Source organism: Numenius arquata, chromosome 15 (assembly GCF_964106895.1).
Source record: "Numenius arquata chromosome 15, bNumArq3.hap1.1, whole genome shotgun sequence".
NCBI lineage: Eukaryota > Metazoa > Chordata > Aves > Charadriiformes > Scolopacidae > Numenius > Numenius arquata.
Window position 1 is genome coordinate 3,142,380 of NC_133590.1, and position 17,938 is coordinate 3,160,317.

Genomic DNA, 17,938 nt, shown 5'->3' on the forward strand with positions numbered 1-17,938 from the left:
CGGGGTCCCCTCCTCTTCCCTCTGGCTCATCCTGGTGCCGGTACCCTCCTGCCCACCCCGGATCCCCCGTCCCGCCCGCGGGTGCCCCCGCGGCCTCCGGTAGCTCCACACCGCGCTCCCCTCAGCGAGGGGACGGCTCCCGCCGCCGCCGCTAGAGGGCGCTGTGGCGGCGCGGCGTGGAGGGGGGAGGGAAGAGGCGCGGCCGCACCTCCGCGCCGCGCGTCGCCATTGGCGGAGCGGCCGCGTCAATCATCGTCGCCCGGGCAGCGGGGCCCGCCCCCTCCTCCCGCAGCGCCGCGCCGCGCCGCGCAGCGCCGCTTGGGCCGGGCCGGGCCGGGCCGGGTGCGTGTCGGGCCGGGAGCGGAGCCGAGCCCAGCCCAGCCGGGCCCAGCCGGGACGGGACGGCACGGGGCGGGACCAGCCGCCTCCGGCGCGCCGGACATGGAGGGCGTGCGGCCTGGCGGGGGTCCCCCCGCGGGCGGGCCAAGTTCAGGCTCCGGGTCCGCGTCCGGCTCCTTCCCGTCGCTCTTCCCGCCGGGGCTGCACGGTATCTACGGCGAGTGCCGCCGCCTCTACCCCGACCAGCCCAACCCGCTCCAGGTCACCGCCATCCTCAAGTACTGGTGAGGCGGCTGGGGCTGCGGCCTGGAGGGGGCCGGGGGCCTTGTGTGGGGCTTGGGGGAGCAGTGGGGTCGGAGACCCGGTGTGGGGCTGGGGGGAGAGCAGTGGGGCTGGAGACCCGGTGTGGGGCTGGGGGGGGAGAAGCAGTGGAGCTGGGGACCCTGTGTGGGGCTGGGGGGGGAGAAGCAGTGGGGCTGGGGACCCTGTGTGGGGCTGGGGGGGGAGAAGCAGTGGAGCTGGGGACCCTGTGTGGGGTGGGGGGGAGAAGCAGTGGAGCTGGGGACCCTGTGTGGGGTTGGGGAGAGAGCAGTAGGGCTGGAGACCCTGTGTGGGGTTGGGGGAAGACCCGATGTGGGGCTGGGGGGAGAGCAGTGGGGCTGGAGACCCAGTGTGGGGCTGGGGGGAGAGCAGTGGGGCTGGAGACCCAGTGTGGGGCTGAGGGGAGAGCAGTGGGGCCAGGGGCCTTGTGTCGGGCTGGGGGGGTGGAGCAGTGGAGCTGGGGACCCTGTGTGGGGCTGGGGGGACCTTGTTTGGGACTAGAGGGGAGCAATGGGGCCAGGGGCCTTGTGTTGGGCAAGGGTGGAGTAGTGGGGTTGGGGGAGATTTGGGGGCAACAGTAGGGCTGGGGACGCCGCGTGGAGTGGAGGGAGGGAGGCAGCAGGGCTGGGGAGGGTTACAGCAGGGGTTGCATGCTGACTTTGGGGTGAGATGCGAGAAGTTTGGGGGTGTGGGGGAAGAGGCATTGGGGATGTATTTGGGTGCTTGGGAGGTGTATTTTGGGGGTTTCCTGTGGAGGATGTACTGGGAATAGAAGGAAAGGCCTAGGGAGGGATGCACTGAAGACAGGAGGATGTATTTGGGCTTCTGGGGTGATTTGGAGCTCCCTGGAGTTGAGGGGTGGCTGATGAGGACCTTGGCTGGGACAGGTGGTGGGAAAAGGGAGCGTGTGTTTCTCAGTGGAGGGGTTCCCACAGAGGGTGGGTGGCTGGAGTTTCCCCTCCTGGACAGGAGGCACGAACTCTTGTCTTCTGGCCCAGAATGTGGGGTTCGAGTATGGCCAGCACTGACTGGAGTGAACCTGCGCTCCAGCCGGATGCCTGCTGTGCATGTACCCGTAAAAACCCACGGGGCAGAGCCAGCTTCTCCTGCCCTTGCGTAGCCGTGTGTTATCGCAGGCTGCGAATCTGCTGCTTACCATCTCTGCTGACACAGTGTCTGACACCAGCAACAGCAGTTGTTTATGTGGGAGAGTGGCATGGAGGAAGTACTTGGATGTTTAGCTATCGAGATAAGTGTCTAGCCCCGCGCAAAGGGGAGTTCCTTTTGCTTTTTACTACCGCTTTGCTGCTCAGCCCCCTCTTCTGGGCCTAAGGAACATGATCAGGTCACCCCTGAGTGTTTGAAGGGCTGGACGTTGACTAGTCTCCACTCCAGCACGTGGAAAAAGCTTAGTAAATGTTCAACTTCTTTATTTACCTTTCATTTTAACCGGTATGTCTCTACCTGGTTGAGACCTGAGCAACAGCAGAATAATGTCCTCCCTGTGTTCTGCCCTGGTAGCCAAGCTATTGCTACTGTCTTCCAAAGAAGTGTTGGTTTTTATGCGGTTCTAGCAAGACATAGATGTCTGTTAGCCCTTATTGCTTAGGGAGTCTTTTTCTATTTAAACTGACACAGTGGGCCGAGATAAGATGTTGCAAATCTGAGACCTCAAGATGCAAATAATTGCTTAGTAATCTCTGTGTGTCAGTGCTGCGGTACTTCGGCGGTGCCCTGGTCAGTCTGTTTTTACACCTGTTTCTCATCTTAGATATTCAAGCTTGATGGCTTTCCAGTCACCTTGATTGGGGACTCAGCACTTCTTTTCTGTCAACAGCTTAAAACAAGACTGACTAGAGTGACGTAAGATTTGTGTGGGATGGAGGGAGATTCAGGTTTATAAAGGAGAATGGCAAAGACCCTTGTTTGGGAAGAAACCTTGCGGCTTGTTTGCTTAAGGGGCTGATTAGGGCTTCACTGCAATTGGAACTCAAACACTAGGAAAACTGCTGTTGGCAGCGATGGTCGGTCGATGGTCGGTTGCAAGTAAGAAGTAAAGTGAAGGCCTGTTTATCCTGGCATTTTCTACTTAACAGTTCTTCTGGCTGTCAGCTCAGTCATCAGCAAGAGCCGAGAGCGTCGCTCATAGAAATAGAATCACAGAATGGTTAGAGATGGAAGGGACCTTAAAGTTCATCCAGTTCCAACCCCCCTGCCCTGGGCAGGGACACCTCCCACCAGACCAGGTTGCTCAAAGCCCCATCCAGCCTGGCCTTGAACCCCTCCAGGGATGGGGCAGCCACAGCTTCTCTGGGCAACCTGTTCCAGGGTCTCACCACCCTCACAGGAAAGAATTTCTTTCTAGTATCTAACCTAAATCTCCCCTCTTTCAGTTTAAAACCATTACCCCTTGTCCTATGGCTCCACTTCCTGCCAAAGAGTCCCTCCCCATCTCTCCTGTAGCCCCTTCAGGTACTGGAAGGCCATTATAAGGTCTCCCCGGAGCCTTCTCTTCTCCAGGCTGAACACCCCCAGCTCTCTCAGCCTGTCTTCATAGGAGAGGTGCTCCAGCCCTCTGATCATCTTCGTGGCCCTCTGCTGGACCCGTTCCAACAGGTCCATGTCCTTCCTGTGTTGAGGACTCCAGAGCTGGACACAGCTCTCCAGGTGGGGTCTCATGAGAACAGAGTAGGGGGGTAGAATCACCTCCCTTGACCTGCAGAGGTGAGCTTATTACTGCTGTTCCATGCAGGAAATTCTTGTGCGAGGTCCAGCCTACGCGTACACTACAGGTGTCTGCTCTCCCTTCGATAGCAGTGTTGAGGGTTGGTTTTGTTGAAGTCTGGTAGAATGACTTCTGCCACCGCTTGCTCTCCGCGAGGCTGTACTGCTCTGCCTGGTCTGCCGGCTATTAGTTGGTTTGGATTAGAAGAGGAAATTGGCGAACAAAGTTCCCTGCCTTAGGAGAAATATTGTAACACTAATCAGCTTTTAATTATCCGTATCAGTTTCTCTATGGTTAACAGCAATTTTTTTTGTTCAGGGGAGCTGAAGTTATATTCTTGGGCTTGCACGGCAGAGCAGATCTTTACTTTCTCATGTTGGAGAATCTGCAGAACCACATACCTATTAAATGAAGGGGTTTAGTCGTGTTGGTTATTTTGTGGAACTAGTCTTTTCTTTTAAATGCCATTTGCATATTTTGGGAGAGAGTTCATGGTTGCAGTTGGAACTCCTTGGAAGAGTTCCTGGCCACGCACTGAGAAGGAGTTTCTCTGTGTTGATATCCAGTATCCGCTTTTATTTCCAAAACGTGGTTGCATATCTCTTAAAGTGAAATATCTTGATGCATAGAATTGCTGGTGAAAAAACCCAAATTTGTACTTTTCCTTTGTGGTAGATTTTTGAAACGGGCAGAATTCAGGCTGGACTGTTGGTTTTTCATCACCTGTCTCGAATTTAGGCTGTGTGCTCAAAAACCAGCACACTGACCTGTGGTCTGCAGCCGCCTGGGGACCACGGACTTACTTCTGCAGGGTTGTCAAAAGGTAGCTGTGAAAAGCAGTCTGGTTGTCAGCTGCTGGGAAGCGACTACAAACAATCCACTAAGGACTTCCCAGGGTGAATGGAGTGGGAATTTGGCATTTTTTTTTTTCCCATTGCGGAGCTGTTTCCTCCCTGCCTCTGGATTTCTCCTTCCACAGAAACTTCAGAGCTCTCTTAACACCAGTCAAAAGAAGACTCTGGGTGCAGATGCAAATACTGGGTTTCCCCCGAGGCTGCCCTTCTTGCTCCTGAATGAGCTCCATGAATAGGGAATGTAACAAATTTGTACTGTACCTCTGCCTTTGAAGTTGGGCTCTTCCTAATAAAATCCTCCAACGCTTCCAGCTCTTTGTGTTGAACGCGTGTACTGATATGTAGATTGTGATAGAAGGTCGAACCCTGCAAGAGCGGCTGTGGGCGGGAGGATGTACCACAGCAGGCAGCAGCGGTGCTCGAAACCTGCTCCCGAAACTGGATAAAAATCTGTGCTGACTGGCCTTTGCTGAGCGTTATTGCCATGGGTACGTTACTAGCTGTGCTCCAGGTGGCTGGTTTGAAGGTAGCACTGGGTGCTGCGGCAGTGGCAGTGGTTTCGGGAAGGGTATATGCTGCGGATGTGCATTTTTTGGGATTTAATTAGTGTTATGGTTTGAGAAGACCCATAACAATTTATTGTCTTTTAGACAATTATTCTGTCACCCGATGACCCCACCCCACCCGGAAAGGGGAATCGGGGAACACAAAGAAACATGAGGGTTGAAATATAAATAGATTTAATAGAATAAGACTAAATAGTTAACAATAATACTAATGAACCAATATTAATCCCGATACTGATATAAGATATACAGGAATTATACTCAGCCAGTTATATCAGCAGGAAGCTGTGTGCTCCCAGCAGGGACAGCAAATATCGGACACTGGGAGCACAATGGCTTTGGGAGGAAAGGAAGGGCTCAGGGGTCTGGGGCAAGGAGTTCTCTGAACCCACCGCCATCAGGGAGACAGAACTACGCAGCAAACTTTTCTAATTTATATTGAATGTGACATTCATGGTATGAAATAATCCTGTTGGCCAGCCTGGGTCAAGTGCCCAGCCTTGCTCTTCCTCGTCCCTGCACGTGGCAAGGCTCGAAAACAGTAAGACCTTGAATCCCACAGAGCCTGGCTGGCTATAAAGTAAATATTTTCACAAATTCAGACACTAGAGTCTTCTAAAAGTGCAGTTTTTTAGAAGAAAAGTTAGTCCTGTGTCTCTTAACCCAGGACAATTAGTCACTGCTGCAGGCTTTTTATCTGACTCTCTTCCAAGCCTACCAGATTTCTCGGGGAGCAAGGATGGTCTGGATTGTGGTGCAGCGCGTAAGTCGGTGGGTACCTAACTCTGGTCGGGTCTGCTCTGGGCAGGACAGAGCTCCGCTCCCCCGAACTGGCTGGTGCCGGGTTGTCGTGGTTTTGGCCGAATTGACCAAAGCCAGAATGACAGATGGCCCTCCCCCTCCCCCCAAAAAAAGAGAGGAGAGGAAGAGATAAGGAGATTTAGAAGTTTAGAATGAACTAAACTACTTTAATGAAGTATTAATATTAAAATAAAAAAGAAAATAATGAGAATAGATACAATATATACAAAACCGTGTCAAGCTCCCAGGATGACAGTCACGTCACCGGCAGGCACTGGGGAAGTCCCAGACTGGACTCAGCGACGGATGGGAACTGGGTTCCAGCTCTGGAGTCAGGAACACACAGATCGGGATCAAAGGCAGATGAACAGACGGGGTCCTCCTCGGACGTTGGCCATTGAAGAAAGAGAGTTGAGCTTTTGATCCCTCAGCTTTTATACTGAGCATGATGTAGATGGGATGGAATACCCTGTTGGTCAGGTTTGGGTCACCTGTCCTGTCTGCTCCTCACCACAGATGTGACCCCTCTATGCTTTTTCCATTTCCGATCCTCCAATGGGGCAAAAAACAAAATTAGCTGACCTTGGTTGTTATAGGAATAAGTATAAGGAAGAGCCTCTCTGCACACCGTTCCTTGGCACGGAGCACAAACATTGGTCTTATCACTCTGAGAGCGAGCAGTTCTCTCCACAGTATGTTGTTAGTTTCGGAGAGTTAGAGGAGGCCTAGCCAGGATGTAAAATTACTGAACAGAAAGTTGGTTCTGTTTTGCTTCACACCAGGACACGGGTAGCTTGGGCTTGCTCCCTGCCTGCGTGGAATGGGTTTGAGTGGCCCTGGGGAGGAGCTGGCAGAGCAGTCCCCGTCCTGAAAACGGGCACTCTAAGGGTTGGTCTTGTGTCTTGTCGGTGCCAAAGTGCCTGTGTCAGCAGTGTTCCAGTGCCAGTCATTTGACATGGAAGGTGTTACTAAACCCAGTTTGGAAGCAGGTTTTGTGCGTGTGGGAGATGCTTGTTGCTTAGCAGGTGAAGGTGTTCTCCCTTCATTGCAAACCCTACGCATCTGCTCTGACCTCTTGCTAGTCTCTCGCACTGGTTTGCTGCTCAGCATATTCACCTCCCTTGCTCTGGAGTCTTCCCAGTCAGGTAACTTTGAATAATTGTACATGGCTGCTGGTGTTCACTGCCAGTCCTTGAGGGACGAGCGATTGTCACGGCTGGAATTGCTTCCATCCGGCTGCTCCCATCATGGATCCAGGAGTTACTGCTGTGGGGAGCCTGAGCGCTGTCTGGTTGTGCCACACGCTGAATGGGTAGCTACAGCAGAGATCTCTGACAGCCTCCAGCATGACCTGGTGCCGGTGAAGAGGAATGGAAAGGCAGGTGAAGATGTGGTGCGTCGTGGAGACTTGTCTTTTCTGAGTGTTTCAATCTATTGCTAGACTTCGAGAATGGATATTCCCAGGCTGCCACTGAGGATCAAACTCTCCTTCATCCCAGGGTCTCACATGCGTTCCCTGTGCTTGCCCGCTGGTTTGCTTTTTAAGCTGGCAAAGATGATGCCTGTCATACGAGAAGGTTGTGTAATTCTGCTTTAGCCCTTGCCGATGGACCTCAGCACCATTACTGGGTGGGGTGGGATCCTCACCCCCTCTGTCCTGCCCAGGTATCCTGGGCTGCATCCTTGACTGACCTGCTAGGAAGCTGGAGATGGCCTGGAGCCACCATGGTGGCCTTATATGACTTAAGAGGAGGGAAGCTGTCCCTGGGAAAGTCACTCATGTTAGATAACCCTGCTCTGCTTTTTCGGTTTTTTCTTGCAGCAGTAGGAGGGAGGCAGCACAGCACACTCCTGGAGAGAGCCCATGGGCCTTTTAATAATATAAGCTGATATATTGCTTTGTACAGGCTTGATAAGATTGGGCAGCAGGAGGTGGGCAGAGGATTTCAAGTAGTGTATCACGGCCACTAGAAATCTGTGTATTTAGGCGCCTTCTGGAAACAACAGGAAACCTGCTCTCGTATCCCTTCCTGGCACTGTCTTTCCTGCAGGTGGTAAGTTCAGGGACTCCCCCTGTGTGTTAACTCACCCTGGAAAGCACCTTCTTACAGGTGCTTTGCGTGTCAGCTCGGCCGGGTGCTGGCCTCTGGGCAGAGCGATGAGCCACCAGCAAGGGTTGGATCCATCTGCCCAGCCATGGTGACTACTGCTCTGGAGAATCTGTCATGGAGATAACCCAATTGCTGCAGCTCTGTGGCGAGGCTCATGCAGAATTCACAGAATCACAGTATCACATGGGGTTGGAAGGGACCTCTGTAGATCATCCAGTCCAACCCCCTGCCAAAGCAGGGCCACCCAGAGCAGGTTGCACAGGAACGTGTCCAGGCGGGGTTTGAATGTCTCCAGAGAAGGAGACTCCACCACCTCTCTGGGCAGCCTCTTCCAGGGCTCTGCCACCCTCACAGGAAAGAAGTTCCTCCTCATGTTTAGATGGAACTTCTCATGTTCAAGTTTGTGCCCGTTCCCTCTTGTCCTGTCCCTGGGCACCACTGAAAAAAGACTGGCCCCATCCTCCTGACACCCACCCTTGAAGTATTTATAGGTGTTGATCAGATCCCCCCTCAGCCTTCTCTTCTCCAGACTAAACAGACCCAAGTCCCTCAGCCTTTCCTCGTGAGAGAGGTGGTCCAGGCCCCTCATCATCTTTGTAACCCTAAAGTGACGTTCCAGCAGTGTGACTGTTTTGCAATGCCAGTGGCCTCAGCTCTGAAAAAACCTGTTTTCTCAACAGTCTCTCCTAAATGAACTTCGGGAAGTTGCCGTACTTGGTGAACGTGATCTAGGGATAACTCTGCAAGCTTGAGATTAAACCCCTTCTGCACCGATTGCCTGTTTTCTGAAGCCAAAGGGTGTAACTCCGACTTTACTCCCAGCAGCCTGGTTACACTCCTGCCCGAGGACTGAAATGCTTCTCAGAGTTCCCTCTCTGCTGCCTTGGAGCATCACTCTCGCCTGGGACTCCCAGAAGGGTACTGGCCTTAAGTGGAATAACTGCAATTAAGCTTTGTTGTGTGATCACCCCAGAACTTCCTTGGTAATGCAAGGTCCGAATCTCTGCGTGTGAAGCAGAAATGCTTCCAGCAGGCACGGAGCAGTGGTAGTGGACAAGCAGCCTGGAAGCCGGGAAGGTATTTCTTGCCAAGCCTGCCAGTGTTTGATATAAGGCAGCGGTGCTTTAATCAGGGAATAAAACTGAGGTGCTCACACGCTTTTTGTGGCGTGTGTAATGATGATACACAAACCCCCAGGGCTAGCGAGGGAAGCCCAGGCATACCCTGCAACCTGCCGGTAGTAGAGTCAGGGTCTGAACATACAACGCAGATGAGGGGAATTAGTGTGTAATAAGTGGTTTCAATGAAGGGGGTCATCTTAGTTTGGATTTTCTGGTTTGGAGCAGTTGAAAGTATTTTACTTGAAAAAGTGAATTGGAGGCAGGAAACAGTTAAAGCAGCCACTCAGGCTCTTCCGTAAGCGCTTGTGGTAGGTGGTTTGATGTCTTGTCTCTTCTTGCTCGCTTCTGCCTGTGTGCTTTTCTGATCGACAGGGCGAACGGCGAGCAGAACAGTCCAGCAGGTTCCCTCCTTTGGTGGGGAGCAGGGGCTCTTGGTGGGCACGGCAGCATCCCTGCCTTCTGCCTTGGGAGGGGAAGGGTGGCTGCAGGTGTTGGTGATCGCTGCTGAATGTGGTCTGGCCGTGCTGCCAGTGATATTGAAGCAGAGGCTGCAATGATGCTTTTTACTCGTTCTTGATTAATGCAGCTAGTGTGTTTTTCGAGTTCTGGTACTAATTTTCCTGAATCGATATTTTTCCCCTCCACTATTTTAACTGTCATGTTTATGTTCAGAAGTATGGATTACTCTCCTCAAAACTCAGCCATTTCAAATTCTGCTTTGAGGAATAGCGTCAGGTTTTGTTGTGTGTTTTTTTTTTTTTTAATTGAGGTATGTGCCTCTGGACTGAATTAAGAGCTTGCAGTGCAGTTACAGCTATTGCTCTTCTACTAGTACAGTTTTCCAATTTTCTTTGTGCTTTGTGGAAGCTTTAATGTGATTTTCCAGAGGTTTTTATGCTTTAGCATTAAAAACATTTTAGTATGTTGCATACGTGCACTTTGCCTTCTTGTGCTTGAAGCTTTCTGGACTTAACCCAACCTTTCTCCTCAATTATTTATTTTTTTTTTTCTTTCAGAAGTAACTCAAACATGCTAATTTCATTTTTGTCACTAGCTGTGTTTTAAAGCAGGTCTTTGTACAGCCCCTTGTAGCACCTGTGGAGACTTCCCGTTTGTCTTGAATAAACTAACTTAATCTAAGAATCTTTCTGGTTTTCATGCAGGTTGGGAGGACCTGATCCTCTGGACTACGTTAGCATGTACAGAAACCTGGGGAACCCAGCGCTGAACGTTCCTGAGCACTGGCACTACGTCAGCTTCGGGTTAAGTGACTTGTATGGAGACAACAGAGTCCACGAGTAAGTGTCATTGAAGTTCCCCTGCTGTGTGGTGTATTTTGTGTTACATTTTGGGGGACTGTAGGTAAACCCCTGTCCTGCTGTTCTTATTATTTGAACAGCTGGTTTTCTGCTGAGAATACCCTGACCTTGGTCTCACAAAGGGTGACGTGTGCCTGTTCTTGGATGTAGAAGAATTACTGTGTTCCCCTCTGCAGGCTTTGAATGCAATATATTTCTTTGTTAGTGTTAAATCGAGTGACTTTCCCCCCCCCCCCCAAACTGGTTGGGAAACTTTTTTTTTTTTAACTGAATTTCTTGTTGTGTTTTTCACTCTTGGAAGTCTGTTATGGTCATATGCTTAAATCCTGACCCCTCCCTGTGCATGTTAAATGCCTTCCTCTGGAAAAGTGCTGTAAGGGCATTTTTCCTATTGCTGGCACAGCAGTGTTACTGTCAGTGGGCTGCCACCCCAGTGGCTGCTGTATAAATGCCAATCTGTGCAACAGAAGCATAAAATTGTAATTGTTTAACTGTCTTTTCTCCAATAATTAAATGATTATCTTAGCTTGTTGGTATGGATGGTCTTTAGTAGGCATTTTGTATTAGGGCAGGCAAGCAGCAGGATCTCAGCTTACTCCTGTCTTTCTTTTACTGACCTTGTTTGTTAACTCCAGTTAAAGTGAGTAGCAGTAGCCAAGCTGTCATGACCTTGAGGCTGTGGACACTGCCTTTTAACTAGCCAGAAATGGCAGAAGGTTTCTGCTGTCGCTGTTTAGTAAAAGTGTCTTTATGCTGTTTTATAGTTGCAGGGTAAATGTGCTTGATGAATGGTGCAGCAAAGGCCCCAGTTTGTTCACCCAAGCTTTCCCTCTTTTGTTTGTCTCAGTTAAGTTTCAGCCAGTTGTTTTTTTCACCCAGGTGCTTCTTTTGCAACAGCAGCAGTCAGGTAGTTCCTTTAACCTTACCCACGTCCTTAAGGCAGTTTCTCATTTTTGTGGTTGCAGAATGGTTTTTCAGAAGACAAGTCTTTTAAGACTGGAGTTTATAGAGGACTCTAGTGTCACAGGGAACTGCCTGGGGTGTTTAACCCCAACACATCTACTAGCAGCAAACCCCAGTCGTTAGTCGCTGGGGCAGAGGAAAGGTAGGGCAAGTGAAAGAAATTAAGTTAAAGGCTTCCTTCCCTTGGTTCTGCAAGAAACCATGCCATGGACATGCAAGGCCTTCACATTGTGCCTTTGTTCTCAGATCATGATATTTCATCTTTCCCACTGAAAATCTGAGGTTGCTGAGATTAGGTGACCTGTGTTTGCCCACCTTGTTTTGATGGGACTCATTTTGGACAGAGCAAATGCTGTGCTGACTTCTTCTCTTTGATGACTTGTCAGCCTGAGGTTGGTGATACTGTTCTCTTGGTGAGACTCTTTTCCTGATGGTTTCAGTTGAGAGCAGGCAGTGGACGTGAGGGTTTCAGCTGAACACATGAAGGGTGATGTGTTTTTATGAACGAAGCAGCAAATTATGTAAGGACACAGCTTCCCTGACACGTGCTCTGGCTTCTCACTCCCAGAACCTGTCTGCCAGACCGAAAACTACTGTTGTTCCTCTGTAGTGAAAAACTTGGGGGTGAAGGAGTGAAAGTATCACACAGGTGGAGTGTCACGACTTTAAATAACTTCCTGACACGAGATTCTAACTTTTCATACTGTCATGTGGTTTGGTCTGGAAATTTGGATTGAGATAGTGGAATATGCCTTTTGCTGGTTGTAGGGCACAGGAATTAAACCCCCATCTCTAGAGATAGACCGCAGGTGATTTCCAAGGCCTGCTGATTGAAGCAGGAGTAAAGTCCCCGAGTGTCCCATGTGTCGGGGAGCCTGGTAGGAGGCTCCGAGAGCTGGTGTGCCTCGGTGCCGGAGGCTGCTGCAGCTGGGCAGTACGAGCAAAGAGCGAGCCCTCACTGCGGCGCTGCTTTGGGGATGTTGGCCGCAGCCTCTTGAGCACAGATCCATCAAAGTGATTTCTGTGCACTGGGTACATGTGCCTGTTTCCCTTCTCTCTGTGTGGCTGGATCAGTGTTCCTGGCTCTAGAGCAGGGTGTCCCTGTGTCACTGACTCTGAGACGTTGAGCTGTCTGCAGTCTGTCACCTTTATTTTCGGCCTCATTCTTGAAGCTACAAAACTTAAAACTACGTGTGCTGTCGAGAAGGCTGGCTCTGCCTTTGTGGCAAATACTCTTAACATACAAATATGCGTGTGGTAAAGCTGTCAAAACCTACACGTGGCTTAAACACTGAACCTGAAGTTATCACCTGGTAGGTGAGCACCACAGACAGGCAGAGAGATTTTCAAAGGAGCTCAGCACCCACCGTCGATTCTTGCTCCCAACAGCAGTCACTGTTTGCTAACTACTCTTGAAACACAACTGCCACGGGAACTACACATCATCAAACCAGCACTGGGTGCTCTTTGCAGGAGTGTAGTGACTTTTCCTGCGATTTCCATATGCTCTTGCTCTCCATCAGGGAATTTAATAAAGCCCTTGTTTAAGAAAGTGGCTATCAGTGTCTTTATTGCTTGAAGGACTGTGGGATTCTGCTGTCCCAGGTGAAGTGTGTTGGTGGGAGTGTGGGGTGACGGGAATTTTGAACTCTGCTCAGCTGCCCTGGCCTCTGGAGATAGGTGTTGGTTTGATGAAAAGATGGACCTGCTTGCATCAGCCAGAGGGGTTCCTGTATTGGGGTTGTGCTTCCATGACCTTGCCTCCTTCATCCTTTAGAAAGGGATGGATACTACACAGCCAAAGGCCTTTTTAGTCTCTCAGCTTGACTTTGGGTAATGCATAGCCTATTTCTCATGGACCTCTTTTGGTAATACAGTGCAATCTAGACCAATTATAGTGCAGTATTAAATGAAAAGGACTTTTTGATTTGAGTGAACCAAAACTGAATTGGAGGCCCCTATATTTTTATTTATAATGGAATAGCAAACAGATGTAGCAAGTAACGTGAAAATGTTGAGTTTAATTTATATTTTTTAATAAGAACCTGAAAAGTCTGAAGTGGAGTCTGTGCCTCCTTGTTGACAGATTTATTTTCAGTTAAAGCAGCACTATTTCCTGCTCTGCTTAAATATCAGCTATTCTCTGCTTACAGAACTGGTCTGGTTTTAAGAGTCCACGGAATAAGATGGAAGAAAGCTAAGAGTTTCAAACAGGGAAACCTTTTTCATTTAAAACCACTCAGTGTTTCATGGTATAATGGCAACCATGACACCAGCTGTGCTGGGCTGATCGCTCTAAAAATCCTAAATCATGACGTCATGACAGCGTTAGGGAACCGCAGGCCTTTCAGTGGGATTTCATGCCAAACTGCTTGCATGGAAATAAGTCTCTCCAGTCAAGCGTGTTGCACAACTTGAGTGGCGGCCGAAATTCTTCCGGGACATTTTTGCAAGTTATTCTCCGTTTTTAACTTTTTCTGTCTACTTTAAAATCAAAACCGATGTGTAAATTCTTGAGTCTGTTCAGCAGGGTTAGAGCAGAGCCTGTTTTTTTGACTGTTATTGCTTTCTGAAAGGAAAGACTGTGTCCTGCAGTGATGAGTGCGTATGTAGCCTGTGAGCACACTGCAGGGAGCTTCTGGCCGGTGTGGCTGTGAGAGAGGAGACAGGTCCTAATCCCTTTTCCACCCCTTGCTGGCAGCTACTGCCCCACAGCAAAATCACAGAATGATATGAGGTTGGAAGGGACCTCTGGAGATCGTCTAGTCCAACCCCCTGCCAAAGCACGTCCACCCAGAGCAGGTTGCACAGGAACGTGTCCAGGCGGGGTTTGAATGTCTCCAGAGAAGGAGACTCCACCACCTCTCTGGGCAGCCTCGTCCAGGGCTCTGCCACCCTCACAGGAAAGAAGTTCCTCCTCATGTTTAGGTGGAACTTCTCATGTTCAGGTTTGTGCCCGTTCCCTCTTGTCCTGTCCCTGGGCACCACTGAAAAAAGACTGGCCCCATCCTCCTGACACCCACCCTTGAAGTATTTATAGGCGTTGATCAGATCCCCCCTCAGTCTTCTCTTCTCCAGACTAAAAAGACCCAAGTCCCTCAGCCTTTGCTCATCAGAGAGATGCTCCAGGCCCCTCATCATCTTTGTGGTCCTCTGCTGTACCCTCTCCAGCAGTTCCCTGTCCTGCAACTGGGGAGCCCAGAACTGGACCCAGTGCTCCAGATGGGGCCTCCCCAGGGCAGAGCAGAGGGGGAGGATGACCTCCCTCGACCTGCTGGTCACACTTCTGATGCCCCCCAGGGTGCCATTGGCCTTCTTGGCCACAAATCAGCAGCAGGGAACACATCCCCATACATCTGTGCAAAGCACGGTGCCTCAGCTGGCAATTGCAGGTTCATGCTCCCATGCCAGGCCGTCAGCGTGGCCAGGGCACAGGCACCTGATCCTTCCTGTGGTTTCCAGGTGCGATGGTGACTTCTGCCTACGTGGAGAACGGGTGCCCGAGGGAGGCAGTATCAGTGAGTGTCGCTGGACTCAGGCTCCCTCAGTGTCAATGGCAGCTTCAGTGGTGGCCATGGGGTGCTCCAGCCCTGGATTGTGCTGGCACAGGGGTGTGCAGGGTTGTCTGGAGAGCTGGGAAGTGATGTGTGTTTCACCAGACTGACTTCTGTCTCCAGTTCGTTGTGAGGCCAAGGCTGAATCTCCAATTAACTCTTCCTGTAGTTTGAGTGCTCACCCTTTTTGTTCACGGTTTAAGTAGTGCATGGAAAATGAGAACCATGATGCGATAGAGTTCCTGGAGTTCCTGAAAACCTTGAATAGTCTTATTTGTATTAAGATTGGAAGGTTGTAATTCAGAGCCACAATAGAAAGCAAAATTTAAATTATGGCTAGGTTAAGAGATAAGATTAGTATTTGTGGCCTTCCCACATCCTGAGAAGAGTCATGCCAACTCCGTTTTGATGTTTAGCTTTTTATGCAAATTCCAGTAATGGGGTTTCCTGATCTACACAAACTTCATATTGACAAGGGTGGTGTCTTTTGTTTTGTTTTGGGTTTGTTGGTTTTTGGGGTGGGTTTTTTTGTATTTTTTTTTTTTTTCCCCCCTGGCAGCTATCCAGGAGCCAAAGCATCCCATTTGCATAAAACCAAAGAGATTACAGCTGCCTTCATCTCTAATACAGATGCAGGGTACCACCCGCCGAGACAACAGGTTCCAACTCGCTGTGGTCCTTTTGATTTGCAGCTACTTAACCGTTTGGATCCGGAGGGAGCGGTGCATGCCGGGATAATGGCGTTGTCTCTGTGGGTGGTGCCTCCCTATTAAAGGTGAGGGTAAGCGTGAGCCTTTCAAGGTCTCCCCGTCCAGCTTGTGTTCTGCTTGCCTTGTATAGATCCTCTGAATGACCTTAACTTGTCAAAGGGCAAGGATGCTTGTTAGAGCTGGGAGGAAGAAAAAGGAGCGCAAAACTGGATCAGGTAACAAATGCAAGGCTTGCAGAGGGGTGGATGTTTTCTGGAAGGCTTTTTCTGAGTATGAAAGGACTTTGAAAAGAGTATTTAGAAAATAGCCTGAAAGTTGGAACGAGCACTCTCTTTCTTTTGAGTGCGTGCTGGCTTCTCCTTTGAGCCTGCATGAATGTAGGATGGAGTAGTGCTGACAGCTGTCACTTTAGTGGCCTCTTAGTTCTGTAGCCTTTCATAAATTTAAAAGCTCACTGCCCTCAACTTGCCAGCCTTTAGCCTTAAATTTTGGTATTTAATGGGTCCCTGAGTGCTTTATAAGCCACATGCCTAAAGCACGGCTGAAATACTACACCAAGCTGCAAGGTGACTGTGAATGCTTTTAAAATGGTGGAGACTGGCTCTGCCCCTCTTTGTTTTCATCAAAATGCAATAAAATAAAGGCCCTTTGGGAAGACAGTAAATTAGGGAGGGGTGGTGTTAGTTGTGAATCCATATTTCAGATGAGATTTTGAAACAACTTCTGTAGAGTTCAGCATATCTATCTTGGAGAGATGAAAGATCAAGCCCAGATTGGATGGGGCTTTGAGCAACTTGGTCTAGCGGAAGGCATCACGGTCCGTGACAGGGGAGTTGGAAGTCAATGATCTTTAAGGTCCCTTCCAACCCAAACCATTCTATGATTTTTATGAAAGTGGTTTAGTTTGGGAATTGAGCCTGAAATTCAAGGAAAATTATTAAAAACCTAAGGTTTTCGTCCACCTTTCATGGTGTCCAGTTTCTTTCGAGTGTGCATATGCTCCTCTCATCCTCATTTTTTTTTCACTAGCCTGAACCCTTTTCACTGAAAGGGTTCTTAAGCCTTGGAATGGGCTGCCCAGGGAAGTGGTTGAGGCACCATCCCTGGAGGGATTGAAAAGACGGGTTGCCATAGTGCTTAGAGACATGGTTTAGTGATGGTTTTTATCCGAGATAGGTTGATGGTTGGACTAGATGATCTAAAAGGTCCCTTCCAACCCAGACAATTCTATGATTCTATTAGTCCTGAAGTCAAAGGACACCCGCTGTGTCAGGGATGGCAGCTTAGTAGCAACTTCAGCACATGGGATAGGGAAGTGACGTATAGTTTTGGGGATGTATCCTGAAGTTGAGGATCAGCAAATAGTGATTCTGCTCCTGGGTCAGACTTTTGTGAGGTGTGACTGTGATGGGTTGGTTGTGGGAAACAGCCACCACAGGAATGAAATTCTGGAGATCTACAGTCCCTGAGGAGCTTCTTCCAGGTCTCCATGTCTTCCTGCTTCATGTTGCCACAGCTTTTTATGTGGGAATTGAGCTCTAGCCAGTGCACTGAAGAAATATTTCTTCTATGTACTGTTGCTGGAGGTGGAGCATCTGACCCAGCTAAAAGGAATGACGTGGAAGAGGACATTGAGAAGATCAGTTTAGGAAGCACGTACAAGAGCACATACTGGAGGAGGGAGAGTCCAAGATGTGCATCAAAGTCTCAACTTCGTTTTTCTTCCTAGGTCTCTTGTTTGTCTATCACAGATTGACCCCAAATGTAATGCTTATTTTTCAGTTTGGTCTTTTTTTCTGAGACAGGGCAGATGAAGGTTCATGACAGAGTGGGAAGGGAGAGGCCACAGAACTAGAGAGTTCTGTGACAAAAGATATTTCCTTTTAACAATAACTTACTTGAGAATCCATCAGAGTTGGAAAGAGCAGTTTAGTTGCAGGAGGCCAATAAGATCCGGGTTTTTATAATGGATTTGTCTTGTGGTTGGATTTTTTTCATGTCTGTAAAGATATGAGTTAGACTGAGCTTTTCCTAAAATTTCCTAAAAGACTTTTAGCAAGTCTCACCTGTATGGATTCTCTGGTGTCTAGAAATGCAGTTATGCTTCTGCTGGAACTTGTTTACTGGGAGTGCCTGTGGATCCTTCTCTTCTGTCTGGCTGTTTCTGCCTGCTTTGTAGAAATGGGCTATTTGGGGACAACTCTTCCTTTGAAGGACTTGATTGAATTTGACTAATGAGTTCCAAAATCGCGGGGACATTTTAAAGAAGCACATGCACAGGTGTGATCACGTAGGGTTCAATTCCCTATTTCCCAGGCAAAAAAAAAAAAAAAAAAAAACAGTTAAACCAAGTGTCGTGCCTATTTACACGCCCCATTGACGGTGTCCCTCCGACCACTAAGGCAATGCACCAGGACTAGGACTTGCGCTTCTCTGCTGGAGGCAGACCTCCCTTGAAGCTGTGGTCACCGTGGGGAAACCTTTTTTCCCCACCCCCCCCCCCCCTTCCTCCCAGGCAGAGTCCACTTGGCTTCCAAAATGGCATTTGTCGGAG

At 49.6% G+C, this 17,938-nt stretch overlaps 1 protein-coding gene across 2 annotated transcripts in view; it reads left to right on the forward strand.

Moving 5' to 3' along the window:
- The first annotated feature begins 441 nt into the window (after window positions 1-441).
- Window positions 442-17,938, forward strand: part of SUFU (SUFU negative regulator of hedgehog signaling) — a 106,134-nt gene continuing 88,637 nt past the window's right edge. For both annotated transcript variants that reach the window (XM_074159050.1, XM_074159051.1), the window contains exons 1-2: window positions 442-623; window positions 10,002-10,136. In XM_074159050.1, coding sequence (XP_074015151.1) covers window positions 442-623; window positions 10,002-10,136 — 317 coding nt within the window. The remainder of the gene's footprint in view (window positions 624-10,001; window positions 10,137-17,938) is intronic.